General features: G+C 39.4%; 2 protein-coding genes across 6 annotated transcripts in view; one reads left to right on the forward strand and one right to left on the reverse strand.

Moving 5' to 3' along the window:
• Positions 1-5,960, forward strand: part of baiap2b (BAR/IMD domain containing adaptor protein 2b) — a 98,253-nt gene extending 92,293 nt beyond the window's left edge. For 3 of the 5 annotated variants that reach the window (XM_078279412.1, XM_078279413.1, XM_078279414.1), the window contains one exon: positions 3,535-5,960. In XM_078279412.1, the coding sequence (XP_078135538.1) occupies positions 3,535-3,697 (163 nt within the window). In that variant the 3' untranslated portion in view covers positions 3,698-5,960. Of the gene's footprint in view, positions 1-3,041; positions 3,086-3,534 lie in introns of all 5 variants that reach the window. The other 2 variants (XM_078279417.1, XM_078279419.1) reach the window with 2 other exon arrangements.
• Positions 5,961-6,395: 435 nt separating this feature from the next.
• aatkb (apoptosis-associated tyrosine kinase b) overlaps positions 6,396-15,378 on the reverse strand; it is a 32,073-nt gene continuing 23,090 nt past the window's right edge. The window contains exons 10-13 of the mRNA XM_078279826.1: positions 11,791-15,325; positions 10,824-10,953; positions 10,144-10,350; positions 6,396-9,263 (exon numbers count right to left, since the gene is read on the reverse strand). Of these exons, the coding sequence (XP_078135952.1) occupies positions 9,235-9,263; positions 10,144-10,350; positions 10,824-10,953; positions 11,791-15,325 (3,901 nt within the window). The 3' untranslated portion in view covers positions 6,396-9,234. The remainder of the gene's footprint in view (positions 9,264-10,143; positions 10,351-10,823; positions 10,954-11,790; positions 15,326-15,378) is intronic.

The following is a 15,378-nucleotide window of genomic DNA, read 5'->3' on the forward strand; positions in this document are numbered from 1 at the left end:
GGCTTGAATCTGCAAAGGAAAGTACATAAAAAAAAAGAAAAAGAGTATAGCATTTTGAAAGCATGTCGTAGTGTAAAAGCATAAATTTATAATAGCAAAACATTTGACAAAAAAGTCATAGTATAGTATGTCGAAAAATGTATTAAAAAGTCATAGTATAGTATGTCGAAAAATGTATTAAAAAGTCATAGTATAGTATGTCGGAAAAGGTTATAAAACAGTCATAGTATAGTATGTCGAAAAAGTCATAGTATAGTATATCGAAAAAATATTTAAAAAAGTCATAGTATAGTATGTCGAAAAAAGTAATAAAAAAGTCATAGTATAGTATGTCGAAAAAAGTAATAAAGTCATAGTATAGTATGTTGAAAAAAGTAATAAATAAGTCATAGTATAGCATGTCGATAAAAGTAATAAAAAAGTCATAGTATAGTATGACAAAAAAAAGTCAAAAAACTTATAGTATAGCATGTCGACAAAAAATCATGGTATGTCCAAAACAAATGAAACAACAAAAATTTTGAAAAAAAGTCATATGTCGAAAAAATTCGTAGTATGTCGAACCTTTTGAAAAAAAATGTCATAGTATAGTATGTCAAAAAAGTCATAATATAGTATATCGAAAATTTTGAAAAAAAGTTATGCTATAGGAAAACAGCACGGTGGTCCAAAGGTTAGCACTGTTGCCTCACAGCAAGAAGGTACAGGGTTTGAATCTGCAAAGGAATGTATGTAAAAAAAAAAGAGTATAGCATTTTAAAAGCATGTCGTAGTGTAAAAGCATAAATTTATAATAGCTAAAAATTTGACAAAAAAGTCATAGTATAGTATGTCGAAATAAAGTCATAGTATAGTATGTCAAAAAATGTATTAAAAAGTCATAGTATAGTATGTCAAAAAAAAAGTCATAGTATAGTATGTCGAAAAATGTTTTAAAAAGTCATAGTATTGTATGACGAAAAAGTCATAGTATAGTATGACGAAAAAAAAGTAAAAAAAAGTCATAGTATAGTATGTCGAAAAAAGATTTAAAAAAGTCATAGTATAGTTTGTCGAAAAAAGTCATAAAAAAGTTCATAGTTTAGTATTTTGAAAAATAGTAATGGTACAGCATGTCAACAAAAACTCGATGTCTCAATTGGTAGGGTGTGTACCATTAATGCTCAATAATAATCGCCAGAGTTCAAGTCATTCCATAATAACTCCACACAGAAAGGCCCCAGACAACAAGGGTTTGAACCCTTTACCTTCTTGCTGTGAGGCCACAGTGCTAACCATTGGACCACCATGTTGCTGACAAATATATTAGAAAAATGCATAGTATAGTATGTCAAAAAAAGTCATGATAGTATGTCGAAAAAAGTAATAAAAAAGTCATAGTATAGTATGTCAAAAAAAAGTAATAAATAAGTCATAGTATAGCATGTCGGAAAAGGTTATAAAACAGTCATAGTATAGTATATCGAAAAAATATTTTAAAAAGTCATAGTATAGTATGTCGGAAAAAGTCAAAATAGTCATAGCATAGTATGTCGAAAAAAGGCATAGTAAGTTTGTCAAAAAAGTCATAAAAAAGTCATAGTCATGATATAGGAGAAGTATAGGAAAGCAGCATGGTTCCCCAATGGTTAGCACTGTTGCGTCACAGTAAGAAGGTACAGGGTTCGAATCCACAAAGTATAGAATGTTAAAACGTCACAAAAACATCACAGTATAGTATGTCGAAAAAAAACTTATAGCATGTCGACAAAAAATCATGGTATGTCAAAAACAAATGAAACAACAAAAATTTTGAAAAAAAGTCATAGTATAGTATGTCGAAAAAATTTGTAGTATGTCGAACATTTTGAAAAAAAGTCATAGTATAGTATGTCGAAAAGAGTCATAATATAGTATATCGAAAATTTACTGAAAAAATGTTAGCACTGTTGCCTCACAGCAAGAAGGTACAGGGTTTGAATCTGCGAAGGAAAGTACGTAAAAAAAAAAAAAAAGAGTATAGCATTTTGAAAGCATGTCGTAGTGTAAAAGCATAAATTTATAATAGCTAAAAATTTGACAAAAAAGTCAGTATAGTATGTCGAAATAAAGTCATAGTATAGTATGTTGAAAAAAGTATAAATAAGTCATAGTATAGCATGTTGATAAAAGTAATAAAAAAGTCATACTATAGTATGTCGAAAAAGTCATAGTATAGCATGTCGAAAAAAGTCATAGTATAGTATATCGAAAAATTATTTTAAAAAGTCATAGTATAGTATGTCGGAAAAAGTCACAGTATAGTATGTCAAAAAAAAGTCATGGGTGTGAACCCTTTACCTTCTTGCTGTGAGGCCACAGTGCTAACCATTGGACCACCATGTTGCTAACAAAAACATATGAAAAATTCATAGTATAGTATGTCGAAAAAAGTCATAAAAAGTCATAGTATAGCATGTTGAAAAAAGTCATAGTATAGTATGTTGAAAAAAGTAATAAAAAAGTCACAGTATAGCATGTCGAAAATAGTCATAGTATAGTATGTTGAAAAAAGTAATAAAAAAGTCACAGTATAGCATGTCGAAAATAGTCATAGTATATTATGTTGAAAAAAGTCATAGTATAGTATGTCAGAAAAGGTTAGAAAAAGTCATAGTATAGTAAGTTGAAAAAAGATTTTAAAAAGTCATAGTATAGTATGACTTTTTTCCTCTAGTCACAAAGTTGGATTTCACAGCTGGGAAGGTGGAGGAGTACAGAGGACAACAGACAACAGACAACATCCTGCCTGAGACAGGAAACAGTGAGGTTTTAAATAGCGGCTGCCAGTTGTCTCAGTCATGGTCTCATTTGTTGACATTGTAAATCCTCATAGTGCTCCTTTAATATTGATTGTAACTTGTGTAACTCGTTATTAAATATACACTACATACTGTAAAGCATGTAAGAACACACTGTATATAGTATTCATACATACTTCTGTATTACATAAGAATATAATATCACTAGATGTTTGAAAAGATCCTGAATGTTGATACATGGAGGCTGTCTTTGCCTTTCAGTACAGGGCCTGATTACGCCCGCTTTTGAGTGACCAAAACCCATCGTAAGTGACTGACCACAGGTCTTCTGGGTCTTCATGCAACCACTTCATCTTTCAACTTTCCATTAGCACAAAAAACTGCTTCATTGTCATGTCGGCTTATGGTGTCGTTGAGCGGCTTTTGGGTTATTTCCATCACTGTTACTGTTTTGTGTGTGATGTGACTGCATACTGACCTGTGGGGCATAATAAAGGAAATGTTTGGCATGTTTCAGCTTCATGCTCAACTTTCCCTCTTTTTTTGCATGGCTCATGGGAATCTTATTTACTTCACTACTTTTTTCAACTGCACCGTTGGTAAAAAAAAAAAAAAAGAAAAAAAGAGCTGTTTCATTCTGTGCCTTCTTTGACTTTTTCTGACATTTGCATTATGCATGATTTGCATTACATGTATTAAACTTTAAAAAAAGAAATAAAATGTTTTTTCACTATATATTCTTCCTTCGTCCTAGCGTTGAGCCACCCTTCGAGCCGACAGTGGAGGCCCCAGCCAAACCGCCCCTTTCTGAAGATGAGAATGAAATCGAGGAGGACCTGTCTGATAAAGGTCACTATGACTCCTTGGAGAAGGCCTTGCCTCCCCCCGAGGGAGAACTGAGTTCTCCCTCAGTTTAGTCCAGCTGCAGGTGGATCAATTGCACCCTCTCCCCTCCGCTGTTAAGCTCTAATTCAACCACAGAATTACAAAAGTGCAACTATACAATAATAAGAATTATTATGACCAGCAAATCAAGTGCACCACAATATTTCACATTTACAGTTATATGTATTAGTTGAGAGATGCTGTAATGTAAATAAAAAGCTAGAATTGATTTACATTTGATCTTCTAGCATTGAAAGCACATTGATAGACAAATTTAACTTAATTTGCTCTTGATTTTTTTTTCCGTTGGGAGTTGTATTTCTGTAAAGGGATGTGCTCACATTAAGTTACGGACAGCAGTGGAGTTGTTTCACCTTTTCACTTTCATAACATATAATAGATTTTAGCCTGTGTGGTTCACTTGGATTCTTGGTTTATTTACAAAGCCTGAATAATTGCCTCTTACATCGCATCACTACCCAAAGACTGATGTGGACTCACAGGATCTGCAGCCAGTCTGAGAAGTCGCCTGGCAACATCCCTGTGCTTTTAAAATAGAGCGTCTTCCCTTCTGCCTTGTCAACAAAAGGGCTGGCGACAAGCCACACATCTCGTCAGGTGTTTCACCTTTTAGCCTCACCTGATATTACTGCCTCCTCACAGGGCAAGCTTACCAACTTGTGTTGGTGCTGCGTCAAACACAGTTACACTCACACCTAGAAAACAGAAGAGAATAGTTATTTGTCTGGACCAAGGTGGATAATCTAAAGTGTGACAAGTCAGATGTTTCAGCAGATGATGGAGAGAAATACATATGCTGAAACACAGCAGAGAAAATAGACTAGTCAGAAAAATCAACAGTGTCTGTGAAATACATTTGTGCTGAGTGATAGCATCGAAACTGATAAGCACACTGCTCATAGTACTGTATATTCAACTAATTGTGTATTCACAGGAAATCCTATATTCTTTAATATTAGTTATTTATTAACTATAACATAACTATTTGTTGCTGCAGTAATAATGTACTGTAGTGGTTCTCAGATTACATTGATTTGATGTGTGATTAATATTGTCTACAAGCAGTTTGTAATATCTTCTTAAGGCAACATTTTCAACAGAGAAATTAAATAATAACATCGACAAGAAGAACTTTGTGATAGCATATTGTCTTATGTCATGGTTAAGATAACTTTGATGTAGAAAGACGAGCAATCAGGAGTACACTGATACAAGTTGTTAGTTAGACTGAGCAAAAGTAACAGTTAAAGTTATAGTGCGTAGTTGATGTCGCCCCCATGAGGAATTCTAAGTAATGACAACAACACTGTCGGCATGTCCACATGATACAAGCCTTCCGTGATCGCGCACCTTAAGAGCATCTGCACTTTAAATCGTATAGCCTATGTAGCAAAAGCAATACTTTTCTGACGTCTATGGGTTGAAAGGTTTAAGTCTGTTAACTTCAGACTCACCCATCATGACAGCTGGGTGTGGTTTGTACTTGGGACCACACCTAACTGTGATCTATATAGCATTGCAGAATTGTACATTGTGAAACGCTGTAGGCCTACTGTGCAGGTACCACAGCAACCACTAGATGGCAGTGCAGGCAGAGTTTTCAGCCTAGGTGTAGTTCCTCGTTAAAAAAAGATAAGAAAGGGCATTCAAACTGACAAAACTTCTATCGGTGTAACTCAGAGTGATACATGAAGACGAGGTGTGACTGACAGTCAAACCTGTATCATGTGATTTGATGGCAAACAAAGTGTCTGTTTTTCAATTTAATTTTGAGAATAAAAAAAAGAATGAAGTTTACACGCATTGTGCTGTTTTCTTGTATGTACTGTAACGTTGGGCTCACACTACTGTACATGATGTGTGTGTCTTTCAAGATGGCCGCTGTGAGAGTCATAAATTCTTGCCGTGACTCATGTGATGACTTGATTGTCATATAGAGGAGATCAGAAAGGAGGTGCGTGGAAGAGCACTTTCTGTGCTTTCCTGTGGAGAAAGACGCAGCATAGGCAAGGATAGGCATACAAAAAAACAGGCTGAACCCAGCATACACCTAAGCCCAGAAGATTTTTCCACGTTGAATTCTCTATCAGTTTGTATTTGTAATTGATTTTCCTTAACCGTCCCATTTACCTTGGGTCAAATTTGACCCATTTTCAAAAAGTTTCTATTTCAGATACTTGGGTTTCTTTCAACTAAATTGTCAAAATAACGTGGATGGTTCCATTCCATACAACCATTACTCTTCACATGTAAAATAAATAATCTTACAACTTTCATTGAATTTGGGTGTTTTATTGAATTGTATAGCATTTAAAAAAATAAGTGACTAAAGAATGTTGAAAAAAGTGACAAAAATGTCTGAAAAAGCTTCAAAAACGCGGGAACAAACAACAAAAACCTTTTTTTTTAAAATGCAGAAAAACATCGGAAAAAGTGACAAATCACTTGGGGGAAAAAAATTGACGAAAACGTCAGGAAGTGACTTAGTGTCAAAAAAGATCAACGAAATGTTGAAAATAAAGTTTTAACTTCAAATTTTGACCCTGAAAAGCAAAAAGTTGCATGGTCGACGGGAAGACAACACAAGGGTTAAACCTCCGTGTGGAAACATTAATACCAGAGTGAATTCTGTTCTCTCCAAATGTGGACAGAATTATCTTTTTTAAAAGAAAATTAACAAAGGGTCAAAAGATATCTTAAGATGTGTAAAACAGACTTTATTTATATTGATAGAAGGTACAGAAAGTAATGATGTGACCAGGTCAGTGTGGGGGCACATGTTCCTGACAGTATCGCAAACCAAATCTTCACCTGCACGTTTTTAACGGCCAGGCCAAAGCTCCTGTAATGTTCCTCCTCTCTGTCTTCATTTTGGGGTGAAAACAACACCAACTGTTGCCCCTGAACCACAACAACACATCTCTTTGGCAACAATAAAACATAAGAGACATATATTATTTATAACCTTCCCATCTGTACAGGTACAGTACATCAATACTCCTAAAAGTATTCTTGTCGAGATACAAAAATATTACAGACAGCGGTCTACGGCAGATGGGTCTATGCTAAACTGTTACAGAATATTAAAGCCTTGGGAGGCAAACAAACACTTAAAGACAGCTTTGAAACAGCAGCCAAACCAACAGCTCATCAACCACACCTTCCATTTCACTTCCTTACATTTATACACACAGAAAGCAAAGCATTGTAACATTTCGTGATCATGACATCAGCCCTTGATTGCCTTTCAACCAGCTGATCAGACAAATAAGACTTAAAGCTATAGTGCGTAGTTTCTGTCTCCCCCATGAGGAATTCTAAGTAATGACAACAAAACTGTCGGCGCATCCACATGATACAAGCCTTCCGTGATCGCGCACCACCCCCTCCCCCTCCTCCTCCTCCACGCAGTTGCTTGTAACCAAGGAGGACACGGAGGATTAAAAAATGATGGACTCTTCAGAAGAGGTCATTATCTTCACTCGATTCTTTGCCCGCGAAAATCTCCGGACGACACCATTTTCTGAACACAGTCATACTGAGAAATCCAGAGAGAGTTGTGTGGAGCTGTCGTAATTAGCTTTGTAGCAACTCATTTGTCAACAGCTTGAATGTAACAGACGTTCATTAATATCAAAAAGTTCCGCACTAAAGCTTTAACACTGAATTGATCTGTTCCACCTCAAAGCAACGTGGCTCAACAACAAGTTTGTTTTTTAATATTTCAGCTTTCAAGTGCCATTAAATCTCATTTCTGTTTTACATGTAAATAACCCAAATTGTAATCAGTTAGAACAAATTTTTTTTTTTCTTTCGAATCTGAAAAGGTTCAACAGTTTTTTTTAGCTTTATACCACAATGATAGTACAAAACCGCTCCAAACAAGCTCAGTGTAGCCAATATACAGCAAGTGAGAGTAACAGTATTGACAGGCAGCTCTTCTCATTTCTCTTGTAGGAACAGGCAGAAACTGAGAAATACTGGATGTAAAATGTGCTGATTTACATATGCATAAGCACGCTTGTTCAGACTGACCTCTGTGCAGACAAAAATAGAATTTAACAGACTTTTTAATATTGTTGTGCAGGTTTGTATTTTGATATATACTGGCCTGTAGGGTTGGGCAATATGATGATATACACTGACTATTAAAAAAATTATTTTAATATTCTGGTTGTACAACACCATTGGGAATATCCTTCTATTACTATTATAAGTTCTGGCAATATTGGAGTTACGGGATCTTTGCATCAATGTGATGAAGAACCTTCATTTGGCAGGTGTTTAACTTCAAAGTAGACATTTTATTTTTTTAACTAACGTTTCAAAGTGAAGATCAGAAAAAAGTACTTTATGACATTACATATACTGTGATGAAGATTGCATCCACATTGCCCAGCCCTACTGGCCCACGTCTTTATTAGAGAACTAGTGTTTTTATGAAGCAGACCAAATCATGAATGGTTGCTGCCAATTTGTTTTGGCAGCAAGAGGAAACATGAAAATGGATTTCCATGACCATGTGTGCCTGTCTCTACTCCAAAACAAAAACAAAAACAGCCCCCTTTTGTTTCGACGGAATACATTCTTATAGATACTGTTTCCTAGATAGTTAAACCATGCATTGCTATATTTGAAAATCCTGTTAAACCTTTAATAAGAGTTAAATCCAAAATGACTTCCACCACTTCCTGTCACTATAGTGACAATGTTGTGCCTGATGTTTACAACAAAGAGTGTTGGGTTGTGATGGCGGTGCTGGCACTGAATTTGGTTTGGAGAGAATGAGCCACATATGTATTATGTAAAACAGTGCAGTAGTGGTCCTGATACAAAAGAAATAGTCCCAAAATATCACATTGTCCAGGTTCGATCAGCTGTTTCCACAAAAAAACATTCTGTAACCAGACATGACCCATTAAAATACCCTTTGCTTCCTTCTATTACACTAGCATGTCCTTTATCTCGGAATGAACCCAGCTATTAACATCATATTACTTGTGATACCTCAAGGATTCTCGTTGATATTAATTAAGACAAGTAAAGGATTTTCCTAAAAAGTACAAAGTCTGTGGAGCTGTAAAGTCTTGTTCAAAGTGCTGATCCCTTGTTGAAAATTCTGAAAAGTTTAACTCAGCGACCGTTTGCACAACTGTCCTGTTTCTATACATAAGTCCAGGTGGTTCCACACTCTCACGAAAGCTTCCCATCATAATTAAGAAGTGAAAGAGGTGGCAAATGCTTTCCAAAGGTATGTCCTTCCATTGTGTCTCTTTGATCCAAAAATATGCACAATTCAACATACAAGTTTCCCCTGCTTTCATAGATTCTTTACATCATAAATACAGCATATATTAATATTCTGAACATTTTATATATTAACCATTCTCTTTTCAGCTTAGGTCAGTAAGACAGACCATTTAAAAGTGTCCACAGGCGATAACAGGCACTGTCTTGTGTTTCTAAAACCTGACATTTAAAAAATAAATTAGAAGTCATGCGAGCAGGCCAAGTTGTTGTATGACAGGCAGTAAATATCCATGGCTTGTTATTCTTTGTCCCCATCCTCGCTGCTTCCTGCAAAACACAAAACAAGGCAGAAAAGGATAAATGAACACAAGTACTCTTTACAGGCGATTAGGCATCTTGCGCCTCCAAAATGTTGGCAGATTTCTACGAAATTTGGCAAGAAAGTTTATCATGTCATTGGTTTGGGATGTTTGACTGTAAGTCTGTGGCAACACGTTGTAGCCAACAATTGCATCTTTAATGGGCTAGTTTCCCAGACCAGGATTAACAACCATATTAGTTAAAATGTGCCCATACATGATTTGGAATTTGTCTAGATTTACATTAGGGTTACTACAAGAGTCAAGGCTGAAATTAAACCTTAAGAGGAGCCAGGTTTAAGTAAAAAAAAGTAAAAATATCTGTTTATATAGGATATTATTATTTGGAGTACTTGAAACAGCAAGCACCAGAAATTAAACTAACTTTGATTAAAACATTCTCCCATATCCACAGAAAATCCAGGGGACATTATCAATCTCACAAAACATGTTTCACTGCACCCAGAGGTCAATGCTGTGAGAAAATCCTCTCACTAATGAGGACTAACACAGGTAGTTGAATTTTATTTAATTAGTCCAGGACTCCAGATACAACATGTAGCTAGTACAAATTTAAGAGTAAGTGTTTTAGAGGGCCAGAATAAACTACCATATATTACGTCCTACTCCTGGACAAACTAGCTCAATATGCTTTTTGTGTTTTGTGCTCACAGTCTTTTAAGGTGACTAGAAAAGATATCACACTCACAAACCATTTTCAAATCTGAACAGCTGTGACAAAAAATTGGAAGTTCATCTTATGTGAGAATCACAGCAGTAAAACCCCCAATCAAAAACAAATCATGTCTGTTATGAGGAAAGAGAGTTGTGAGATAGAGGTGACCCACCTCCTGCGGAATCCATATCAGAGTCAGAGATGTGAGTAATGGAGAAACGGGACACATTGGAGGGGGAGACAGTGAAGCGGGAGAACTGTACGGTGGGTTTGGGTTCCGGAGCTGTGGGGATGGAGCGGGCTGGAGGGGAGTCAGACGCCACTGAGGATGTTGGTAGAGGGAGCAGCGGGAAGTCGTCCTCCCACTCATACCCTGCACCTAGGAGCAGATAATTAAATTAAATTCAATTTTATTGATAATGTCAAATCATAACAAACGTTATCTCGAGACACTTTAGAGATAGAGTAGGTCTAGACAATACTCTATTATAATAATAATCTACTATAATTAACAAAGACCCAAATGAGTTTAACATCAAGAAAGTGTAGGTCATTCAGGCTTTCATGTCGTAAATGCATATTGAAGTTTAACTAACTGATTGGTTTCATCTGGCTTGATCAATAGATATAATTGGGTATCATCTGCGTAACATTGAAAGTTAATAGAGTGTTTCCTAATAACATTGCCTAGAGGAAGCATATATAAGGTGAATAGAATATGCAATAATAAGATATTTAGTTTATATTTTCATTGATGTCTTGATGCTCAAGCAGATTGATCACAGTTTCATTTTTACACTATATAACATTTCAACACTATATTTAAATTAATAAATGTGGTCTCGTACTTACTCTCCTCTGAGATGTTCCCATCTGAAGAGTCATCAGAGACATTAAGCCTTTCTTGGGACTTGCTCCATGAACTCAGACCCTCTGCTCCTAAAGGGAAGCCATGCTCAGCCAACTCTTTAGTTGGGCTTTCCTATTGGCAGCAAAGTTAAGTAAAAGAAAATGAAAATGATCTTAGACAGACTTAAGATCAAAGCAAGCTCATAGATACATAGCCCTATCAGTTCATTGGCTTTTAAGATTGTTTTTATTTTTTATTTTTTTATTTAACCAGGTAGCCTGTTGAAAAGGGTTCTCATTTGCAACGGCAACCTGGCCAAGAAAAGCATAAGCGTGCAGGACAACATACAGTTTCATATTCAATACAATACAGGAATACAGAATACAAAAGGCTACATAAAGTGCAGATTAAGTAGGCATTACAAAGCCGGTGCAAAGTGAGGTAAGTCGTCTATAAGTAAGACGATGGATATGCAAAAGTGATATGGTAATAACATGTTAAAGCTAACAAACTTCCTAATGCAAAATTAGCCTTTATTCTCACCTGATGAATTAAAGTCCTATATTCCCTCCGCTTTTAGCTCTGTTTTAGTCCCCACTAACTTCTGAGAAAAAATATCTAGGTTTTGAGCTGCTAGTTGATCAACTATGTTCACCCACTAGCTACTCTGTAACTGTGTCTGCCATTTGCTGTTGGGCAGATGGTTTATCAAAACAAATTTAAATTGTTGGCTTCTACTAATTAGAGTGGCCCAGACTGAACCATACAACCATAAAACCAAAGCAATGAGTTAAGACTAAAAAAGGCTCTCTATAGCTGCATTTGTTGTAATGTAATGTTCCATGTTTAAGCACTATGACTTCTAACATTACAATAAGCAACATGCTAACTTAATGTTATTATCAAAAATATTGATTAATGCAGGTTTAAATATTATATAAATAATTAAGCCATTTGAATGCCACTCACCTGATCGAACAGATAGACGGTGACATCATCAAAAAAAGACACAGTCTTCTTCTTGGGTTCAAGCTCCTCGTCTAGGTTGACTGTTGTAAGCAGCGTTGGCATCTTAAGGAGGCTGCGCAGTTTGTGGGCTTCGCTGCAGTCACTCACCACAATGGGCACTGGGTGGCACTCGTCTTCGCTCTCCTCCCCTCCGCTCTGCTCCTGCACACTGTAGGTTCGCAGCTCCTCATCTGACTCGTCGCTGTCATCAGTGTCACCGCCCTCCTCATCCGCGTCTTCCCCATCAGCTGGAGACGCTCGGCCCTCTGTTGCAGGGAGCGGAGGGGGAGGGGCAGCTGGAGGTGGCGGAGAGGAAGAAGAAAACCGCCTGATGCTTGCCGTATGCTGCAAGGCCACCTCGTCTTTGGGTAAAGTGTGCAGGATTTCACCGGAAATCCCTGATGGCTTGTTTTGAATTGTCTTGAGTTCTTGCTCTCCTGTTGTTTCTAAATCTTGAACAGAGTCTTCCGCTTCATCCTCCTCTACCCTGATGTTGGAGGTACAATCTCCATTGAGGGCACCAAGGGCTTCTTCCATGGCCCCCACCACCTCTGCTGCCCAGTCTCCAAAGGATGAGTTCTCCTCCTGAGATGGCCATTCGTCCATTGAAGCAGTGTCAGAGGGCTCCAGAGGTAGCCCCAATGCCTCATCCTGGCCACACGTTTCTGTCAAATATGCATCCATCTCTGGTAGAGAATAGGATTCTGTTCCTCCTGTTGATATCTGTTTCATTTCAAGTTTTAGATCTTTGTTCACTACAGTGTCATTTAGTTCTTCCTCCTCTTTCTTCCTTTTCTCACCCTTCTTTTCTCTCATGTGCATTTCCTTTTCAACATTTTCTTCATCTCTTACTCTCTCGGACAGTTCTTCCCCTTCATCCCTGGACTGCCTTTCATTCTCATAGTCTGAAAAGTAGGCAGAGTCTCTGTATGGAGTCTTATCGCTTAATGGTAAAAGGATGTGGTCGCCTGTTTGTGAGGCTCCTAAAGCCAAGTCTTCACCCAATAATGGTTCACCCTCTGTGGGCACTACTTTATCCTTGACCTCATGCTCTTCCAGCTCCTTGTCCTCCTCCAGGCTTGTATCAAGGGTAGGCTTTCCCAGAGGTTGTTCACGGGGTTCATGAGGCTCTTTGGGTACAAACTCAGGGCTCTCATTATTTTCTGTGTCATAGCCACTGTCCATAGCTTTAGGTGAGCTGGAAGGGTGGGAGGACGCAGGGCTGAAGCCTTCACAAGATCCGGCTGCAGATGGCAGATCCACGGAGTCCATGGAATCAGGAGTTCCTACCTCCTTCTGTAGCGACTTGAAGGCCGGAGAAGCATTCAGCTCACTCGACTCGTCGGCGAAGATGCCTGAGGTGACGTCGGTGATATCATCTGTGATGTCGTCGTCGTCGTCGTCGTCGTCGTCACTGCAGTCGAGGATGTCAGCGAGGCTCACACTGGAGCCTCCTCGGTCAACACCGCTGTCGCCAGTGGGGCTCAGCTCCGACTGCGAATCTGTGAGGGTCACCATCACATGCATGTTGTCAGCAGGAGGCGGGGTGCTCATAGTCATTGTCAGGGTCACTTCTTCTATTTTATGATCTGGCGGTTTCTGCATGATTTCTTTTATTACATGCTCCCTCTTCTCTTTGAAGAGTGCATCATCTGTTGTAAGGTCAACATACTGCTCTCTTCTGTCCTCAGTCTTTATCAAGGCAGGTTTGGCCACAATGGGACCCCCTGGAGCCGGGGATAGATTGATGATCTCGTCATTGCTTGGGATGTTGATGGCCTTGTCGCTGATGTAGCTGCTGTGACTGTAGCTGTGACTGAAGCTGTTGTTTCTGACTTGCAAGCCTGTAAGCGGGTCAACAAAGTGCGAGTGGCAGCACTCTCCAGATGCCGGCACCTGAGTCCCGCCCTCATGGCACAGGTAGATGTATGCGTTGCAATTGTCTGAAGGCACCACTGCATGATGTTTACTTAGACTAAGGCAGGCACTTTTATCTTTGGCCTGGTGGGTCTCAAGATAGTCAATAGGTTTGGGCAAAGAGTGGAAGGCTAGGCTATGCTCCTCTGGCCAGGAGTCTTCAATGTCTGTACTTGGCATTGTGTAATGGAAATCAACATAAGCATCTTGCCTGCAGCTGTGGCTAGCCCGTCTGTGGTGACCCACACTGCTGTGGCGGTGTTTTGAAGGCCAAGTGTTGCAGGTGTGTCTCTCCACAAATATGTCCTCTTCTTCTTCCTCCTCTGTATCACTGTCTCTGTGCCCAATGAAGAGTGCCCCTTCTGTCTCCATGTTAATACTCACAGAGTGGGTGCTATGCCTGCTGTGGCTGGGCATAGTCTTCCTCAGGGAACCCATCATGTCGTAGTAGCCCCCTGTCACATTCTTTCCCATAATAGAGGTCTGACTTGTGTCCAGGTATGTGTCTCTGTAGGCCTGTTGAGGTGCACTTACGCTTACAGCGGGGGATATACCTAGCGGGTTCTCCAACTCACCCAAGGCCTGGCGCAGGCTCCTTGACCCCCAACTTTCCTGATGACGCTCACTGGAGGCCTCACCTCCAATTAGATAGTGATCTATTCCCAAAGGGGGCGAGTGCTCATAGTAGTAACCCCCATCTCTGTCTTTATAGGACACATAGTGACTAGACTCCCAGGGTGGTAGTGGGCTGTTGTCCAACACTTGCCCTAAAAGGGGCTCCATTGTCAGGGAGATAGCAGGACTTGAGTCATTTGAGTCGTACAAATCTGACTTATGGATGTCTCCTGACCAATAGGGACCCATGTTCTTAGCCTGTGACGGGCAGGCAATGCACTCGCCTGACTCGGCACTCCCAGTCAGAAAGCTTCCACTGCTGCCCTGGTAGTCCGGGCTGTAGGAGCACATGGTATAGTCCGGATCAAGGTTACAGTCTACTGGCTCTTCAATGCGGATGTAGTACTCACTGCTTACCGAGGGGCTGTGGGCACTGAGGACAGGAAGTATGTTTGGAGCATGTAGATGTTTTGATTGGTAGTAAGTAGGAGAAACTCCATGGCTGTGGCTCTCCATGGGGCAGCCTCCCACGAAGCCCCCAGGTGTGTAAATTGCTTCCTGAAAATGATGGGTGGCCTGGCCTAGGGTACTAGAGGAGTCCGGGGCTCTAAACGATTGGTCTGCCCTGGCTTGCTCCCACTTGTACTCAAAGTTCAGACCGTGGCTGGTCTCAGTGACTGTGAGTATATCATCCCCGGACTCTGAGTGGTAGCCATCACCAGCTGAAAATTGCTCAAGGAGAGGGAACGAGGATGACGTTGATGAGGAGTGGTCTCGTGACATTGCCGAGGCCCCACGGTGGCTGTTGAATACAGTATTGGTACGAAGGGAGTTCCATCGCCTCTCAAAGTCGTCTTCGGCCTCGCTGGCCCCCTTGGCACACAGGTAGCTGAGCAGCAAGTGGACTTCCTCTGCGGTGGGTCTCTGATCAGGCTGGAGCCAGCAGAACTGCATCACCTCATACCTGAGACAAACAATAAAACAGACACAAGATATGAAAGAGAACATGCCAGTTCC

The sequence above is a fragment of the Sander vitreus genome, chromosome 21 (genome assembly GCF_031162955.1).
Source record: "Sander vitreus isolate 19-12246 chromosome 21, sanVit1, whole genome shotgun sequence".
Lineage (NCBI taxonomy): Eukaryota > Metazoa > Chordata > Actinopteri > Perciformes > Percidae > Sander > Sander vitreus.